Source organism: Tenrec ecaudatus, chromosome 1 (genome assembly GCF_050624435.1).
Source record: "Tenrec ecaudatus isolate mTenEca1 chromosome 1, mTenEca1.hap1, whole genome shotgun sequence".
NCBI classification, from domain to species: Eukaryota; Metazoa; Chordata; class Mammalia; order Afrosoricida; family Tenrecidae; genus Tenrec; species Tenrec ecaudatus.
The window spans coordinates 232,445,669-232,462,669 of NC_134530.1; the positions used below are offsets into that span (position 1 = coordinate 232,445,669).

Sequence of the window (17,001 nt, forward strand, 5' to 3'; positions counted from 1 at the left end):
AATCACCCCTTTCAGGGACCCATGACCTAAGTAATATGTCGAATACTATCATTTTAACCAAATTCAGAGGAGCTCTCTGCTTGTTTTTCCATCCTCAATTTTAAAAGTTTTATTGGCACACAATCCAGCGTCATACAATTCAATAGTACAATCATATCAAGGGTTGCACCATCAGCATCACAATCAATTTTAGAACAGTTTCTACTTTCTTGTACTCACTGCTATCCCCCACCTCCCTGCCACACCCTCACGGAGTCATTAATGCAGCTGTGCCGTCTCTCCAGGCTTACCGCTCAGTTCATGCAAGCAGCATAAAGGAACATGGGGGGGGGGGGGGGCTTAGAATGTAACTGATTAAAAAGGGGAAGGTATATGTTTAAATATTCCAGCCAAATAAACCAAGAATTTAATTGATTGGCTATATTGGTTTGCCCTAACAGTTCAAAAACCACACTTTTGAAAGTACCAAAAACAAATTCCCAAAGGTCTACTAGTCAGGTATGTTACAAATTAAAAAACATAAGGACGGCACTGTTTAAACATATGTTATGATCCCCATTTTCAGCAATGCCACTTGTTGCCGTGTTACTACAAGTCGGCATCAACTTGATTTCTCTAAAGTGCATCTAGAGGCTACATCTAAAAGGAAACAGAACAGGGGTCCAAGATGTGGCTAGTACATTCTCATCTCATGATTCAATGCTGTCGTTTCAGTTGAATTTTATTCGTAAGTAATGAGGAGCCCCTAGAGTTACTACATGAAAGAGGGCCTCGAGAGCATAAGTTCGCCAGGAACACAGAAAGTACACATTGTTAAAGGAAGTTAGCCATGGGAGGGTGTTATAAACAATCTAAGTCAGGTCTCTATAAAATTCTGACTCATGGGTCCTTCACTGGAGAGTCTGATTTAGTAAGTTTAGAATAAATCTTCATAATCCTAAGGGAAGAGCTAAAATTGGGTGTCCAATAGTGGATTAGACCATCAAACGCAGGGTGTCCTTGATGCAGATACCATGGCAAGACTATCAGAGACTTATAAAACTATAAGCTGATGTTTTATTTGTAGCACAAATGAACACTGACTCACCTGGATCAGGGTCACGTTTTAGGTCCAATGGGTGTACAACAGGGTGGTACCGCTTCTAAACACAATATAAATGAAAACCAAAGACAGTAAGTATTTAATCACTTAGTGCCTCACATAAGCATTTCCTTTAGCTAATGCAGTACACACTGCTGAGTCAGTAAGTATTGCTACAAAACCAGAGAACCCTTTATGATACAAAGATATCCAAATGTGACAGATGTCCTACAATATGACAGATGTGATCGATGTCCTACTCACGACTATCAAGTCAATGCCAACTCCTAGTGCCCCTATAGGGCAGGGTAGAACTGCCTTTGTGAGTTTCCCCAGGAGTAGAAAGCACCATCTTGGCAGCCCAATGCTTCACGACTACACCACCGGGGTTCCCTAGAGGTCCTGCAGGCATTCGGAAAGTCCAGTTAGAAAGACCACGGGCACACCTTGGATTTGTGTCTGGTTCGGTTTCCACCACTATAATAAAACTAATGTAACAACGTAAAAAATAGAAAATCCTTGGCTTTGGCCAGGCACACTGTAGTCATCAAAGTGGCATGTTTGCTATTTAGCACTGTAACGAGGTCATGTGCAGATCTGTCCAGTTCAATGTGTCCTTTGATTTCCTGACTGCTGCTCCCACGGGCAGTGAAAGTAGCTCCAATTCAAACAAAATCTTTCACAACTTAGAAAACAAAAATCCGCAGGTGAAACTGCCGTTTCTGGACATATTCTCTTTCTAGATCAGGCACCCTCAAACTACGGCCCATGGGTCACTTGCGGCCCGCTGAGGACATTTATTCCGCCCGCCGGTTTTTTTTTACTTCAAAGTAAGATAAGTGCAGTGTGCATAGTTATTTGTTCATAGTTTCTGTTTTAAACTATAGTCCGGCCCTCCAACAGGTCTGAGGTACAGTGAACTGGCCCCTTATTTAAAGTTTGAGGTCCCTTGTTCTAGAGCTATACACTTCTGCATTCCAGTGTTTCCACCTCCCTAACTCCTGCCCAAAGAATTCTGTACACTGTGACTTGCACCACGTCAAAATGGCAGTTTATGAATTCTTGAGGGACTCAAATCGTGTTCTTTTTAAATATTCTTTGACTTTGAGGAACAAAAATGTGCATGAAAGGATAAGATTGGGACAAGGTCAGATTTTCAAGAGTTTTGGATGCCGAGGGTAAGGCTTCGAAAAAGAAAAAAAAATCTCTTGTCAGCTTTTCTACCCACAAAGCAGCTGTCATGGCGAGACAAAATGTCTCAGAGCAACTTTCCTGGGCTTTTTGTCATCAATGCAGCTTTCAATTTTCTTAAAGCTCAAGTTCCTGAAATCATCACGTGTCCCTCAAGAAAACTGGTCATGATTACCCGTTTGTTTGGAATCCCAAAAAACAGCTGCCATCACCTTCTGAACTGACCTCTCTCCTTGAATGTACCTCTCCTTGAACGAAGATTCCCATGGAAGCCACTGTTTAGAGTGTATCGTGTATGAAGGCACCCTAATGAGACTGAGCAAAGTGTACTGCGGAAAGAACTTGTCTGCTGCCAACCACTCATCTCAGAGATAGGTTTAGGCATTTGGGGGTTGGAATAAACCCAGGCATACAGGAAGTAGACCACTGGTAGAAATGCTTTTTTACTTACCCTTGGATAGTCAGTAGTACCATACATTTACAACAAAAAAACAACATACATGCATATATTTCCTAGATCCTGCCATTGATAGGAAAAGAACAGCCCATCAAAGACTGAATTTTAGCTTTTGTTGTATTGCCACCTACTGTTTATACTAAGAAATGCAGCATAAAATGATCTGACAAGAATAGGCATTATTACATAATGCTCAAGGGGTCAATAGACCAAGAACATATACCATAATTAATTTATATGCACCCAATCAAAGACCCTCAAAATTCATCAACCAAATCCTCAACGAGATAAAAGGAGAAGTCACTAGATCAACAATTACTGTAGGTGATTTTAATATCCCATTCTCAAAAAAAGGTAGATCAATAGGTAAGCAACTCAATAAAAGTACATAAGAGCTAACCAAGACAATCGACCAATCTGACCTCATAGATATTTACAGAGCTTTCCATCCATCAGCAAAAAAAGCACATTCTTCTGCAATGCACATGGCTCATATTCTAGAATAGACCACATGCCAGGACATAAAGCACGCTTGAGAAAATTAAAACACATCGAGATCATTCAATCCATCTTCTCTGACCACTGTGCCATTACAATAAAAAGAATAGACAAATAAAGGCAATAACTTGGCGACTCAACAATTCACTTCTCAAAAAGGAATGGATAATCGTCCAAATAAGAGGAAATTCCTAGAAGCTAACGAGAATGATAACGCAACACACCAAAACCTATGGGACACAGTAAAAGCAGTTATCAGAGGTCACTTTATTACAAGAAATACACACATGAAACAAGAGGAGCGAACCATGGTCACCTCCTTACCACAGCACCTCCAACAAGTACAACAGAAGCAACAGCAGAATCCCTCTAAGGGCAAGAGAAGAAAAATCATAAAAAATATGAGGAGAAATAAATGAACTGGAAAACAGAATGGAAAAAATAAACAAAACAAGAAGCTGGTTCTTTAAAAGACTGAACAAAATTGAGAAACCGCTAGCAAACTTGACAAAGGAAAAGAAGAAGCAGCCTTTAATATCAAGACTTAGGGATGAAACTGTGGAAGTCACACAGACCCTAATAACAGTGTACGACGAGATTGGCATGCTAACAAATCCAGTAACTTGAAGGACATGGGCAAATCCCCAGAAAAACACTCTCCCCTAAATGTTCACACATGGACATTAAGAACTTGAACAGACCCATAGGAAAAGAATAGATAAGGTCAGCAAAAAAAAAAACCCACTACAAAACTCCCCGTCCAGATGGCTTCACAGGAGAATTCCATCAAGCGCTGAGAGGAGAGTGGACACCAATCTCACACAAACTCTTCCAGGACACAGAAAGGGACTGCAAACTCCCAAACTCATTCTATGAAGCCAGCAAAACGCTGATACCCAAAGTGGACAAGACCCCACTAGGACAGAGGACTACAGACCTAATATCTGTCATGAACACAGATCCAACAATCCTCAACAAAATCCTGGCTAATAGACTCCAACATCTCAAAAAAATAATACAGCATGACCAAGTGGGATTCATACCAAGGCAGCAGGGATGATAGTTCAACATTCAAAAGACAATTAATGTAACTCACCACATTAACAAGGACAAGAATCATAAGATCATATCAATTGATGCAGAAGAAGCATTTGATAACATCTATACACCCAATGGAATACTACACCATGAAACACCTCAAAGCATGAAAGGAGCTGGACAACAGAGGCTGAGTGAAGTTAGTTAAGCACAGGGCAGATACCGGATGAGTCCACTGTGGTAGGAACAAGCAGCCGAATGGGCACAAGCTCAAGCTTGCAGGGCATCCAGTCTGCTGGCCCGGGACCAGACAGCCCGGTAAAGACAGACGCAGGCCAGTGCTAATGAACCACATACCATTTGCTCTAGGGAAGTATGGTGCAGGTCACTTGACCAGAGGGCAGGCACCTCATGACACCTGGGTGTAGAAAGAATGCCGTCTGCTGAGTGGTAGCCGTGTGCGTGTGGGATGAGGTCCCCAGGAGAAGGTGGGCCTGTCAAAAGGATGAGGCTTACTTATGGGAATGGGCAAGTTTGGGGGAAACATAGGTGCAAGTCTATTGAGGGAAGGGGAGGGAGGGCTGACCTCACAGTGAGGAGGAGGAGGTACTAAGGGTGCTTTGGGGAACATTAAGTGGGGAGGGTCTTTAGTGGTGAGCAGCGGGTGGGCAGAATTGACAGAGCATCTGGGAGTATTCCTGGAACCCAGGCCAGATGCTGTAGAGCACTGAGACACAGAATCCTGCATCTTCGGGGCGCATGGCATGCTCCAGAGGCTGCCTCAATGAGACTCCATAGGGAACTCCCTGGTTGAACTGGATGCTACTTCAGACACACCTGGAACTGAAGGACTTAAGCAGGAAAGCACATGGTGCCTGAGGAAGCAGAAGACAGCTGTATCAAGTGCAATGTATTGTTGGTTGGCAGACAAACGAGATCTTGCTACATCAGCGCCATGCCTGTATGCTGTATTAAAATATATATTATTTTGGCAATCCTGTGACAGCCATTCTGTCATATTCTGCCTATGCTTTGGACATTAGGGTGTATCTCAGAGGCGGGCCGCCATTGAGGGTCACCCTCTTGAAGCTACGTTGTTTCTCAGTAAATGAAACCCAGGGACGTTGAGCCTATAGGGAAAGAAGACGTATCAAGGGCTTGGGGGAAGGGGAGATATAAAGGGGCATGGGAAATAAGATGATGTCAAGAAGTCCAGGAAGGAATGACATATGTATTAAATAACACATTACAGCAAATGAAAAAAAAAAAAAAGCAAAAATCCAGGAATGAGTTCTGGGCTTGCACTAAATCCTAGCTCCAACTTAAGAACAATCAGTTCTTACATTATGGCCCTGCTCAATACTTACCTTTATGGAATGGAGTGCTAGAGCAAAGTATAGTGAAGAAAGTAGATGGGGCCCGGCTATCAATTGGAATAATGTTTGGGGTGCTAAAGGCTTGTATTCAAACAAGCAGTCATCTAAGTGAGGAGTCAACTAAGTCCATACAGAAGAAGCACCCAGCTTGTGTGATCCAAAGATGACAATTACAAAATTTGAATCTGGTGAAAAGTATCAGAGATAAAATTATGAACGCTCAATTTGTAGAAGGCTAAGGAAGACAGTGGGACCCCAAAACCCATCTGCAGAATATCTAGTCAAACGGAGCAGCTGGCAGATCCACTCTAGCCAAGGACAAGAGTCCCAAGCAGCCTTACTCTCAGAGACCATTGGAATCTTGATTATGTGGGATTGAACACGATACTTAGCCAGGTGACCTCCCTGTAGACATGTCCTGAATTTGTTCTGGGTTCAAGTATCTCTTAGTTACTCCACGATAGAAATGTCCTCCCTGGCTTTCTGAATGTTGATGGGGCCTTCTCCCTCTCATGCAAACATATCATGGGCTTGGGGGGGGGGGGGAATAAGACTTTTGTCTCTAATATAATCTTACCCTTACCACCTTTGTTTTGGTTTTCACTGTTTTCTGTTTGGTTTCCCAGCTGTGATGCTCAGGAGGAGTGGATGTCTGATGATAACAGATACTAGCTGATATAGGGAATGCAGAGGTGGGGGGTGGGCAATAGGGAGGGAAAGGGGATTTCGGGAGTAAGTAATGGAGGGGGAGCAGGAAGGAAGCACTATAACTGATTGTGACTCCACAACTCATTTTAAAGGCGATTTAACCATGAGAGGAAGCTCTAGATAGACATGGTGATTGTTCTATTCCCCTTGATATGCTGAATTGAACTACTCAGTTGTATGATATGTAAATTATGTGCCAATAAACTTGAAAAAATAAAAATAAGTGATCTGAAAATGCAACTAAGCAAATTAAAAGCAGTTAGAATTCTATGTTTAAAGTACAGTGTTTCAAATGTTAAGTAAGCCAAGTGTTCAGAGCTCATCAAAGTGGTTAGACCACCACACCAGCATAATAAAGGACATATATATATATATCATGATACAACAGAACAATAGTAGTTGATCTATCAGAACCTATAGAGCAGGACCCATAGGAAGAGTGCCACAAGATCCAGAATCTAAGAGAAAAGAGAAGTTTTCCTCCTTGGCCTTGTGCAAATCCAACTGGAACCAAAAGAAAAAGATAAAACCTGTCATGTTGTCGGAAGAGATGAATTCCTGAGGACATCATGCTTGGAAGACAGGCATTGAAAAAGAGGAAGACCAGCAACAAGATGGAGTGACACAGTGGCTGCATTAATGGGCTCAAACATAGGAACAGCTGTGAGGATGGCCCAGGGCCAGGGAGTGTTTTGCTTGTTGTGGAGTTATGAGATGGAACTGCACAGCATAACTGAGCTCTATATCCTCCCTCCCTCCATTTTGCTGCACCTCGCCTAGGCCTGCCGACTTTCCTTCTTTTATGCAGCACTGTGACCAATGTGGGTTGTGTTGTGCTGGGGGCTGGGGTGGAGGCAGTAGGGGAGAGATAGGAGGTACAGGAAATCCATTTTGAATGTCTTTCCTCAAGAAAGGAAAAGGGGTTGTTTCTGTGATCACTAAAACTCCCAAGAGGACAAATGCGGATTTTGATCCTCTCCTCCCGATGGAATAACAATGAAAATGTTTCAGATAGGTTTTTGTTTATTTATTTGCTTCTGAGACACAGCAAAAGAAGTTCAATGAACAGAGTAATAATCCCAGGGTGTATGCGTGTTTTCAGGGCCCTTGGCTGAGTCAGCTTCAAGCCTGTCCCTCAGGTGTCCAGGTCATGTCCAAGGCAGGCAGTTGCATTGCAGTAGTCCCAATAACCATAAATAAGGAAGTAGCCTAGACTGTGTCGTGTGACTGAAGAACAGGTTTTCCAGCTGTACAAAGTCCCTTGGTGGGATTTCTGGGGACTTTTTTGTCCTGGTGAGGAGGCCCCTTGCAGGAAGATTCCATTCTCAGCCATGACTCCTTAAGGTGAACCAGGTCTGCTGAAAGCAGTCTCCCGCAGGAGGGGAGGCCCCCACACAGCTGCTGAGAACCTGCAGAGCCATGCACAGAGCCCCCCAGCAGCAGCGCTGCAGCGTGCACCTAGGACAGAGGGATCCAGCGCCAGGCTTCTTGAGGGTCATATTGTTCTTATTCCTTTGCAGCCCCAGATGTAAGGCAGAGCCAAGGGTGGGTGGCAATATATATATATATATATGTATATATATATATATATATATATATATATATATATATATATATATATATATATAGCCAAGTTACCAGTATAAGCACCAGTCCAGCCAAAAGAGAATTGGGCACCTGTCTGTGTTCACTGCTACCTCAAAAAGCCAGTCCAGTAGACATCCTGAATAGAGTTGTGTAATTTGGGAACATTCCAGGAGCTCCAAAGTGGCCAATTTTTATGCTTAATATGGTAGCCAGCTGCCAGGAAAAAAATTGGTAGGGTTGAGGCAAAAGGACAGTGCTCTGTAGAAAGCTGGGCAAAGACTGCAAAACCAGACAGCTCACATCACGCAGTGCCACTGCAGCGAGCACAATGAACAAGGAGTCGACCACACTATTAAAATTAGCCAGCAACTCCATAGGCTCAGTAAGGCCTGCAGGGGTCTCAGCAACAGGTCTGTCTCCAGCAGCAGAGCCAAGAGAAACCAGGGAGGAAGGCTAAGTTCTGCTCATATAAGTAGCTATGTTTACTTTCTCAGTGAGACAGGCCACTCAGAAGAAATTCTGCAAGTTGGTCTAAGGAGCCTAAGTGAACCAAATGAGGAGGGGGAAGGGCTTCTGCATGGTGATGTGGACGACAGCAGTGAACAGGGCCTGTGGTAAGAGTAGTCAGGAATCGACTGACTGAAAATCTAAGCACCTCTTTCTGGTATAGGTCCAGGAACCACATCTGAAATTCAGAGGTATTGCACCAGGATTCAGCCCCTCAAACGTCTCTGCCTCTTCACCAGACTTCCATTCTTCTTTTGCTTTCTCCAGAGCCAAGTGCTAGCATCGGCGACACAAGTCTTGTAGCCTACACTTAGAAACTTTCACTCTTATTCTCCCACGAGAACAACCAACAAGTAAATAAAAGCTCCATAGTTATTATCATTTTTGCATCAGAGCTCTCACGGAACCCTGTGCTGTTGCTGCTGTCTGGTGCTGTGAAGGCTGCTCTAACTCACAGAATAAACCACCATCCAGCTCTGCACCATCCTTGCAACTGCGCTTATTTGTGAGCCCATTGTTGGCACCACTAAATCAATCCATCTCATTGAGGCCTTTTCTCTGTTTTGATGTTCCTGCACCTAACCAAACCTGATGTCCTTCTCCAGGGACCTGGTCTCTTCTGACAACATGTCCGAAGTACGAGATGAAATCTCACCATCCTTGTCTCTAAGGCGCATTCTGACTGTACTTCTTCCAAGACTGATTTGTTGGTTCTTTTGGCAGTTCATAGTATTTTTAATATTTTTTGCCAGCCCCATAATTCAAATGCATTGATTCTTCTTCAGTCTTCCTTATTCAGTGTCCAACTTTGACATACAAAGCAACTGAAAATACCATGGCTTGGGTTAGGCTGATCTTAGTCCTCAAAGTAACACCCTGGCTTTCAACAATTTTAAAAGGTCTTATGCAGATTTAGCCAGGGCAATGCATCATTTGATCTCTTGACTGCTGCTTCCATAACACTGCTTGAGGATGCAAGCAAGAGGAAATCTTCAACTTCAATCTTTTCTTCATTTACCATGATGCTGAGGATTTGGGTTTTCTTTACACCAGCGGTTCTCTACCTATGGGTCACAACCCCTTTGGGGGTCGCCCGATTCATAACAGTCGCAACATTACAGTGATGAAATAGCAACGAATATAACTTTATGGTTGGGGTCCCCACCACATGAGGAACTGTATGAAGGGTGGCAGCAGGAGGAAGGCGGAGAACCGCTCCTTTACACGGAGTTGCAGTGCAGCCCTGGGACTGCAATCCTTGATATTCATCAGCAAGTATTTTAAGTCTGCCTTACTTCAAACTAGGTTGTTTCACCTACATACTGCAGGTTGTTAATAAGCCTCGCTACAATCTTGACACCACATTCTTCTTCATTTCATCCAGCTTCCCTGATTAAATGCTCGTCACACACATTGACTTAAATATGGTGAGAGGATGCAACACTGGCACACACTTCTTTTGCATTTAACCCATGCAGTATTCCTTTGTTCTGTTTCCACAACTGCCTCGTGCTCCACGTAAAAGTTCCGCCTTGCACAACGAGGTGACGGGGAGTCCCATTCTTCTCAGGGCTATGCATAGTCACTAAAAAAAAACAAAACACACTCACACTTCTTTCTTGTGTTCTCTGCTTTCAGGCAAGATCCGTCTGACGTCAGCAATGACAGCCCCTTTTCCTCATCCTCTTCTGAATCTGCCTGAGTCTCTGGCACCTCCGTATCATGTACTGCTACAACTCTTGTTGGGTGATCTTCAAAATGTTTTCTTGCATGTGTTATCAACAATATTGTTCCATAATTTACATATTCGTTTGGGTCACCTTTCCATCCCCACTTTACAGATGTGGAGACAGGCTCACTGGGGTCAAATGACATATCCAAGGGAACTCAGTGTTTGGTTTTTTGAAGCTTCTAAAACCTCACGGACTTCTCACATGACCTCACCTCATCAGAAAGTGTGTTTTTCTTTTTCCAGAGGCTAAAGTACAATATAGGCTTTCCAATTCCTAATTCAATGTTTCACCCAGGGAGAGTCTTGCTGGGTATAGTTAGGGCAAGAGGGCCCTATCTGAGAACTTAGGAGAGTCTGTTGGAGAGAGGTCCTGGTTCCTCGGGGGGAAGGCTAAATTCTCCCTAGAGAAGGAAGTGGCTCTGACCAAGTGGTCTCAGAACTAGAGACCTCACAGGCAGTCCCGAGCCTCTGCCTTCCGTTATCTGATAGGCTTGAAACACGTTTTCACCTGCATGTTTCTAATAGTCCCTAATGAGGACAGGGCATCTAACCTCAAGAGGCCATGGCTCAGGGACATTCCTGAGTGGTCTGGCAGAACCCCACTAGGCCATGGGGCTGAAGGGTGGAGGATGGGAGGCTAGAAAAGCAGCAGCACCAAGAGGCCACTGTGGCAGTGGGCACCCTCCGTCCCTCTTCCTCCAGCGTCCTTTTCACAACTTCCCTCCCCGCAAAGCCCCAGAGCATCTAAGCTGGTGCTGCATCACCACCCAGGCAGGGCCTTAACCCTAGATAAATCAAGTAGTAAGCCTGGCCTTTACTACCCTTAAACAGTTCCTGCCTGAAGGAGGCCATTAGAAGATTTTCAAGTAAGTGAAACTATGCTAACTTCAGAAAGGACTAGCAGTATAACCTAAAAACAACCTATGTGTTGCTCATGGACAATATCACCCAACCGAATTTGTTTGTAAGACAATCTTGTTCGTTTCTGATCTGGAAATTGATTTACTTCAAGTCACAGAGGCCCAGTAGGATAGAGAACTGCTCTTTTGGGTTTCCAAGAATGTAGATCTTTCTGGAAACAGACAGCCTCGTCAATTGGTGGGTTTGAACTCCTGACCTCACAGTTAGCAGCCCAACAGGAAACCCACTCTGGCACCAGTTTCTTACTGATGTCAATGGTAATAAACAGATAAGCAGCAAGCCTGCTGCTGTGCTGCCAGTTTACAAAGCTCAAGCTGAAGAAGCTGCTTCTTCCTGGTCTTGCGTGTTTGACAGTCAAAACTTTGGGAGGAAAACAAATGACACTCAGTTTTATTCATACAGCAAATCTCAATGTCCTGAACAAGGGCTCAAATCATCTTCAGCATCAATCTACACAAGCATAAAGAAATGACATATAGAGAAAAAAAGAAAAATAAATGACAAATAGAAAAAGGTCAAAGGGTACCTACGTTTGCCTTTCCTGGTGTGTGTGTGAGGGGGAGGGGTGTCTATCTACAGCATTTCAAGTCTCTTATCTTCCATTTCTATTTTAACATTATCTATGTTTGAAACCTAGTATGGATCGGAACAGAAAAAGCCTTACTAAAGCAGGAAGAAAAGACAGAGACCAAAAAATATTTATCTCCATGTAGACTTTACACTTGTTTTTATAACATCTCATGGTTTGGGTGAAAATTTATAGAGTAAATTAATCGTCTCTCTTGAAGTTTAAAAGTAAATCATCTTACCAGATTTTCTTGTTTTGTTTTTATGGTGTTGATGACATATTCAAGGATCTTTCTGGGATACTGCTTCCGCTTCATGGCAATATCTACTATGATTTCATCAAACTGATCTTCAAGTGCTTTGATGTCAGAATCTATTTTAGAAACAAGTAAATGAAACAATGTCTGAAAAAATGCCTTAACATGCATTATTCACATTGTATATGAAAATGTGATAAGCAAGTGTGAAAGCTGATGGTGCCCTGCTATCAAAAGACATAGTGGCTGAGGTCTTACAGGATTGAAGATAAACAAGCAGCCATCTAGCTGAGAAGCAACAAAGCCCACATGGAAGAAGCACACCAGCCTGCGTGATCACGAGACGTCAATAAGATCAGGTAACAGGCATCACAGAACAAAAAATCAAATCATTGTGAATGAGGGGGGAGTGTGGAGTAGAGACCCAAGCTCATCTTTAGGCAACTGGACATCCCCTTACAGAAGGGTCACGAGGAAGAGATAAGGCAGTTAGGGTGCAGTAGAGCACCAATGAGACATACAATTTTCCTGTAGCTCTTTAATGCTTCCTCCTCACCACTATCATGACCTCAAGTCTACCTTACAAATCCGATTAGACCAAAGCATGTACACGGGTGCAGATCAGAGCTGGAAACACAGGAAATCCAGGACAGATAAACCCCTCAGGACCAATAATGAGAGTAGTGATACCAGGAGAGTATAAGGGAAAGGTGAGGGGAGAAAGGGGGGAACCCATCACAAGGATCTACATATAACCCCCTCCCTGGGGGATGGACAACAGAAAAGTGGGTGAAGGGAGACATCGGACAGTGTAAGACCCGAAAAAATAACAATAATTTTAAATGATCAAAGTGTTCATGAGGGAGGGAGGGAGGGTGGGGGAGGGAGGGAGAAGGAAAAATGAGGATCTGATGCCAAGGGAAAGGTCTGATACCAAGTAGAAAGAAAATGTTTTGTAAATGGTGGCAACAAATGTACAAATGTGCTCAACACAATGGATGGATGTATAGGTTGTGATAGGAGTTGTACGAGTTCCCAATTTTTTTTTCTTTTTTAATCATTTTATTAGGGGCTCATACAACTCGTAACACAATCCATACATGCATCCATTGTGGAAAGCACATTTGTACATTCATTGCCCTCATCTTTCTCAAAACATTTGCTCTCCACCTAAGCCCCTGGCATCAGTTCCTCATGTTTCCCTAAAACGATTTTTTTTAAAATGAGATGCATACAAAACTACAATTAGAAAACACAAAACAACTAAGAAAAACCAAATATGACAAGTTAATGGATGCCCATACTAAGGCGATTCATTTATTTATTCACTGAAAAACAATTATTGAATGCCCCACAGAGAAATACAAAAGTGAAAACAACAGTTCACTGCCTTCTAAGAGTTCACCGTCTACTGGAAGAAATAGATAACTGCAAGCCATCCTGTGCTGGCTTGTGCCTCCTGGGATCAATGCACTAGAGCAACGGACAAAATGCGATCACACAACATTGGATGTTAGCTCTGCCTACGGAACTGAGGACCTTACTCAAGAAGGGACATCTGAGTTGGGCCCTGAAGTTTAGGCGGGGGATACAGAATGGTCAATTTGGTATTTTAGGCAGGATTAGTATTTGCTCGACCATAAGGTCTTGGGAAAAGCAGAGGAAAGTTGTATACGGCTGCTAGCTAAAGAACAAGGAAGAAGAACCAAAGAACAGCTCAGAGCTAGACTGTAAAGGACACGTGATGCTGGAGATACTAATCCGTTTTGCGCCACAGCTGAGCAGTGCAAACAACTGGGGTACCTAGATCTAAACTAGGAGTCCGCTGGATAGATTGTGGAAAAACAAAAAGATACAGTAATGGTAGGGATTCCTTGATAAAGCTAAACCTGTATTCTCAGGTGCTTCACTGCTTTAACTTTGACAGCACTAGTGATTACCTGGAGAACTCCTACAAGGGCAGAAATTTGGATAAGTTTGAGACAGGCTTCAGAAATCAATTATCCCGGATGAAACAAACATAAGTGATCCCCCACCCTGATTTTGAAAACCATTTCCTAGAGCAGTAAGTATGTGACGCCTGGTGGCCTGTGGGTGCGAGTCAGAGTAGAGCTGTGGCCTCGGGATTCTCAAGGGCTGACAGTGCAGCAGCAGACTGCCAAGCCTTTCTCCAACGTGCCTGAGTGGACATGTACCACTAACCTTTCAGTTAGGTCAAGGGTGTCAGCTGTGTGAACCACACAAGGGCGACAAATATTAAGCAGTTACAAATACCAAAGAGAAAGGTCCTTGGCTTAGCTGGTCTACCTCACACTTGCTCTACTATGACAAAGTCAATGCTAAAAAGAGATCCATTTACTTTACTGAGTACGAACTTTAGGAAAAAGTCTGAAAAATATTATTGCTCGGGCATTGTTGGCACATATAATAATGATGTTTCTGATACATTGTACTATATATATATAAATGGATCTACCAATAGAGAATAATTAGGTACATCAGGTGTGATCTTTCATTCATGTAATAAATATGAATAAAGCCCATTTAATTACTGTTTTTAAAGGATATTTTAAGAGGTCCAGTCGATTTGTATGCTAGATTCTAATCTAAATATGCAGTCCTGCCCAAATTGTATTAAGGAAGTTAAGCTGTGCTCCCCAATGACCAGCCTGACAAGGGTAGGTACTGCTTGGTTCCTGGGGCTATTGTTCCCAGCTGCCAGCTCCAGGTGGTCCCGTGCTCAGCAGCACACCGCTGCCAGGTCCCACACCAGTCTCACACTTGGTTGTGGTTCAGACCATTGAGACCTATGAGGTTTTCACTGGCTGATTTGGGAAAATAGATCACCAGACCTTTCTTACTAGTTGTCTTTGTGTCAAAGCTCCTCTGAGACCCATTCACCATCATAGCCACATGCCAGCCTTCCCGGGGCAGATTGATGATGGCTGCGATGAAGTGCACTGGCTGGGAACTGAGCCTGAGCCTCTGGCAGGGAAGGCAAAAGTTCTACCACAGAATCATTCATGCTTCCATAATGTACATTTTTACTTTTTTTTTTTCAAAAACTGGGGAAAATAAGTCAAACAGTTTGTTTTCTCTGTAAGGGAGGAAAGTAGTATTTTTTAATGCCACCTTTTGAAAAATCTTCAAAACTGATATTGATAAGCAACTTTGAGTAGGCGAGATTTACTCCATCATGAGTGGGAGCCCACTATATACCACAGTACTAACAACACAGGGATGAGAAAAATACAATCGCTAATCTGAAATGTGCCAGTCTGTGCCTCCTGGGATGAAGTCTGAGTGTCTTTTAAATTCATTTCACTGGGGGCTCTTACAATCATCCACACATCAATTGTATTGAGCACAGTTGTACATGCTGCCATCATCACTTTCTAAACATTTATTTCTGCTTGAGCCCTTTTAGTATAGCTCTTTTCCCCCCTCCCACCTTCATGACTCCTTGATAAATTATAAATTAATATTACTTTCATGTCTTACACCAACCGCTGTCTCCCTTCCCCCATGGTTTCTGCTGTTCATTCCCCCCTCGGGGGTGGGAGATATACATCGATCATTGTGCTCAGTTCCCTCTTTCTCCCCCTTCTCCCCACAACTTCCCCTTACCCTCCTGTTATCACTACTTCCATTACAGTTCCTGAGGGGTTTATCTGTCCTGGATACCATGTGTCAAGATCTCTTATCTGTACCAGTGTGCATGCTCTGGTCTAGTAGAATTTGTAAGGTAGAATTGGAGTCATGATAGTGGGGGTGGGGTGGGGGGAGAAGCTTTGAAGAACCACAGGACTGTTGTTTCCTCGCTGCTGTACTGCACCCTCGCTGGCTCATCCCTTCCTTGTGACCCTTCAGAGGGGGGGTGTCCAATTGTCTACAGAGGGCTTTGGGTCTCCACTCTGACCCCTGTCATTCACATTGATGACTGTTTCTTTTGGGTCTTCTGATGCTTGGTACCTAATCCTGTCAACACCTTATGATCACACAGACTGTTCTTCCATGTGGGCTTGTTGCTTCTCTGCTAGATGGCTGCTTGTTTAACTTCAAGCCTTCAAGACCCCAGATGCTATATCTTTTGATAGCTGGGCACCATCAGCTTTCTTCACTACATTTGCTATTTGTCTACAGGGATTGTGTTGGGAGGGTAAGCATCACAGAATGCCAGGTTGTTAGAAGAAAGTGTTCTTGTATTGAAGGAGGGCTTGAGCAGAGGCCCAAAGTCAGTCCACTTCCTTACTGTATTGCCATATAAATGTATGTACCTATGCCAATACCTGTTTTTATGAACTAATGTATTTACAAATGTACATACCTATGCTTATACCTCTATCAATAGCTTTGCTTCCTAAATCTTTCTTGTTTCCTATCACCTTCCTCCTGCCCCACCATCACACTTGCCCTTCTCCTGCCTCTTAGTAATTCCTCTCAGCTAGATTGCTGTAGCTCTAGCACCTCCAGGACCTACCTCTATGTCCTCATTGATTTCAATTCCCTAGATGTTCCCCTGTCTATGGCAATGATTGCTCACCACTCCCTTCCCTCACCTCCTACCCCCCCCCCGCCCCCACCCCCACCCTCTACCCCAGACCCTGTGGAACATCGGTTGCTTTCTCCTCGGGCTTGTTTCCCATGCCTATCTCTTAATTTTCTGGTCTAACAGGAGCACCTGGCGGGTGATTCAACCTGGAGACCATTTTGACTCCTCCCCACTTCTCTATTTTTTTCCCCTGAACATCTTTTGAATGTGTCTTTTAATTTCCTTTCCCCTGAGTACAGGTCTTCAACTCTGTTGGACTATTAAAATAGCCTACCCCTGATCTGCTTGCCTTGAATCTCTCTCTTCTGCAACCCAGCTCCCACACGCAGTTAGCTTTGGAAAATACATAGCCTTCATGTGATTCTATTTTAAAAGCATTCTTTATTTCCCTCTAGCTTGATGATTAAGCACAAATTCTTCAAAAGATACTACAAGGCTTTTTGTGATCTAGCCCCAACTCTCTCTGGCCACATCTACCATGAATTTTCTCAAACTCCTTTTCCGAACATTACCATTTTCTGGTGCCTTG

The 17,001-nt window shown here is 43.4% G+C and overlaps 1 protein-coding gene across 1 annotated transcript in view; it reads right to left on the reverse strand.

Annotated features, from left to right (window-relative positions):
* Window positions 1–17,001, reverse strand: part of NSL1 (NSL1 component of MIS12 kinetochore complex) — a 43,706-nt gene that overhangs the window by 21,635 nt on the left and 5,070 nt on the right. Inside the window, exons 3-4 of the mRNA XM_075530130.1 lie at window positions 11,906–12,036; window positions 1,088–1,142 (exon numbers count right to left, since the gene is read on the reverse strand). Coding sequence (XP_075386245.1) covers window positions 1,088–1,142; window positions 11,906–12,036 — 186 coding nt within the window. The remainder of the gene's footprint in view (window positions 1–1,087; window positions 1,143–11,905; window positions 12,037–17,001) is intronic.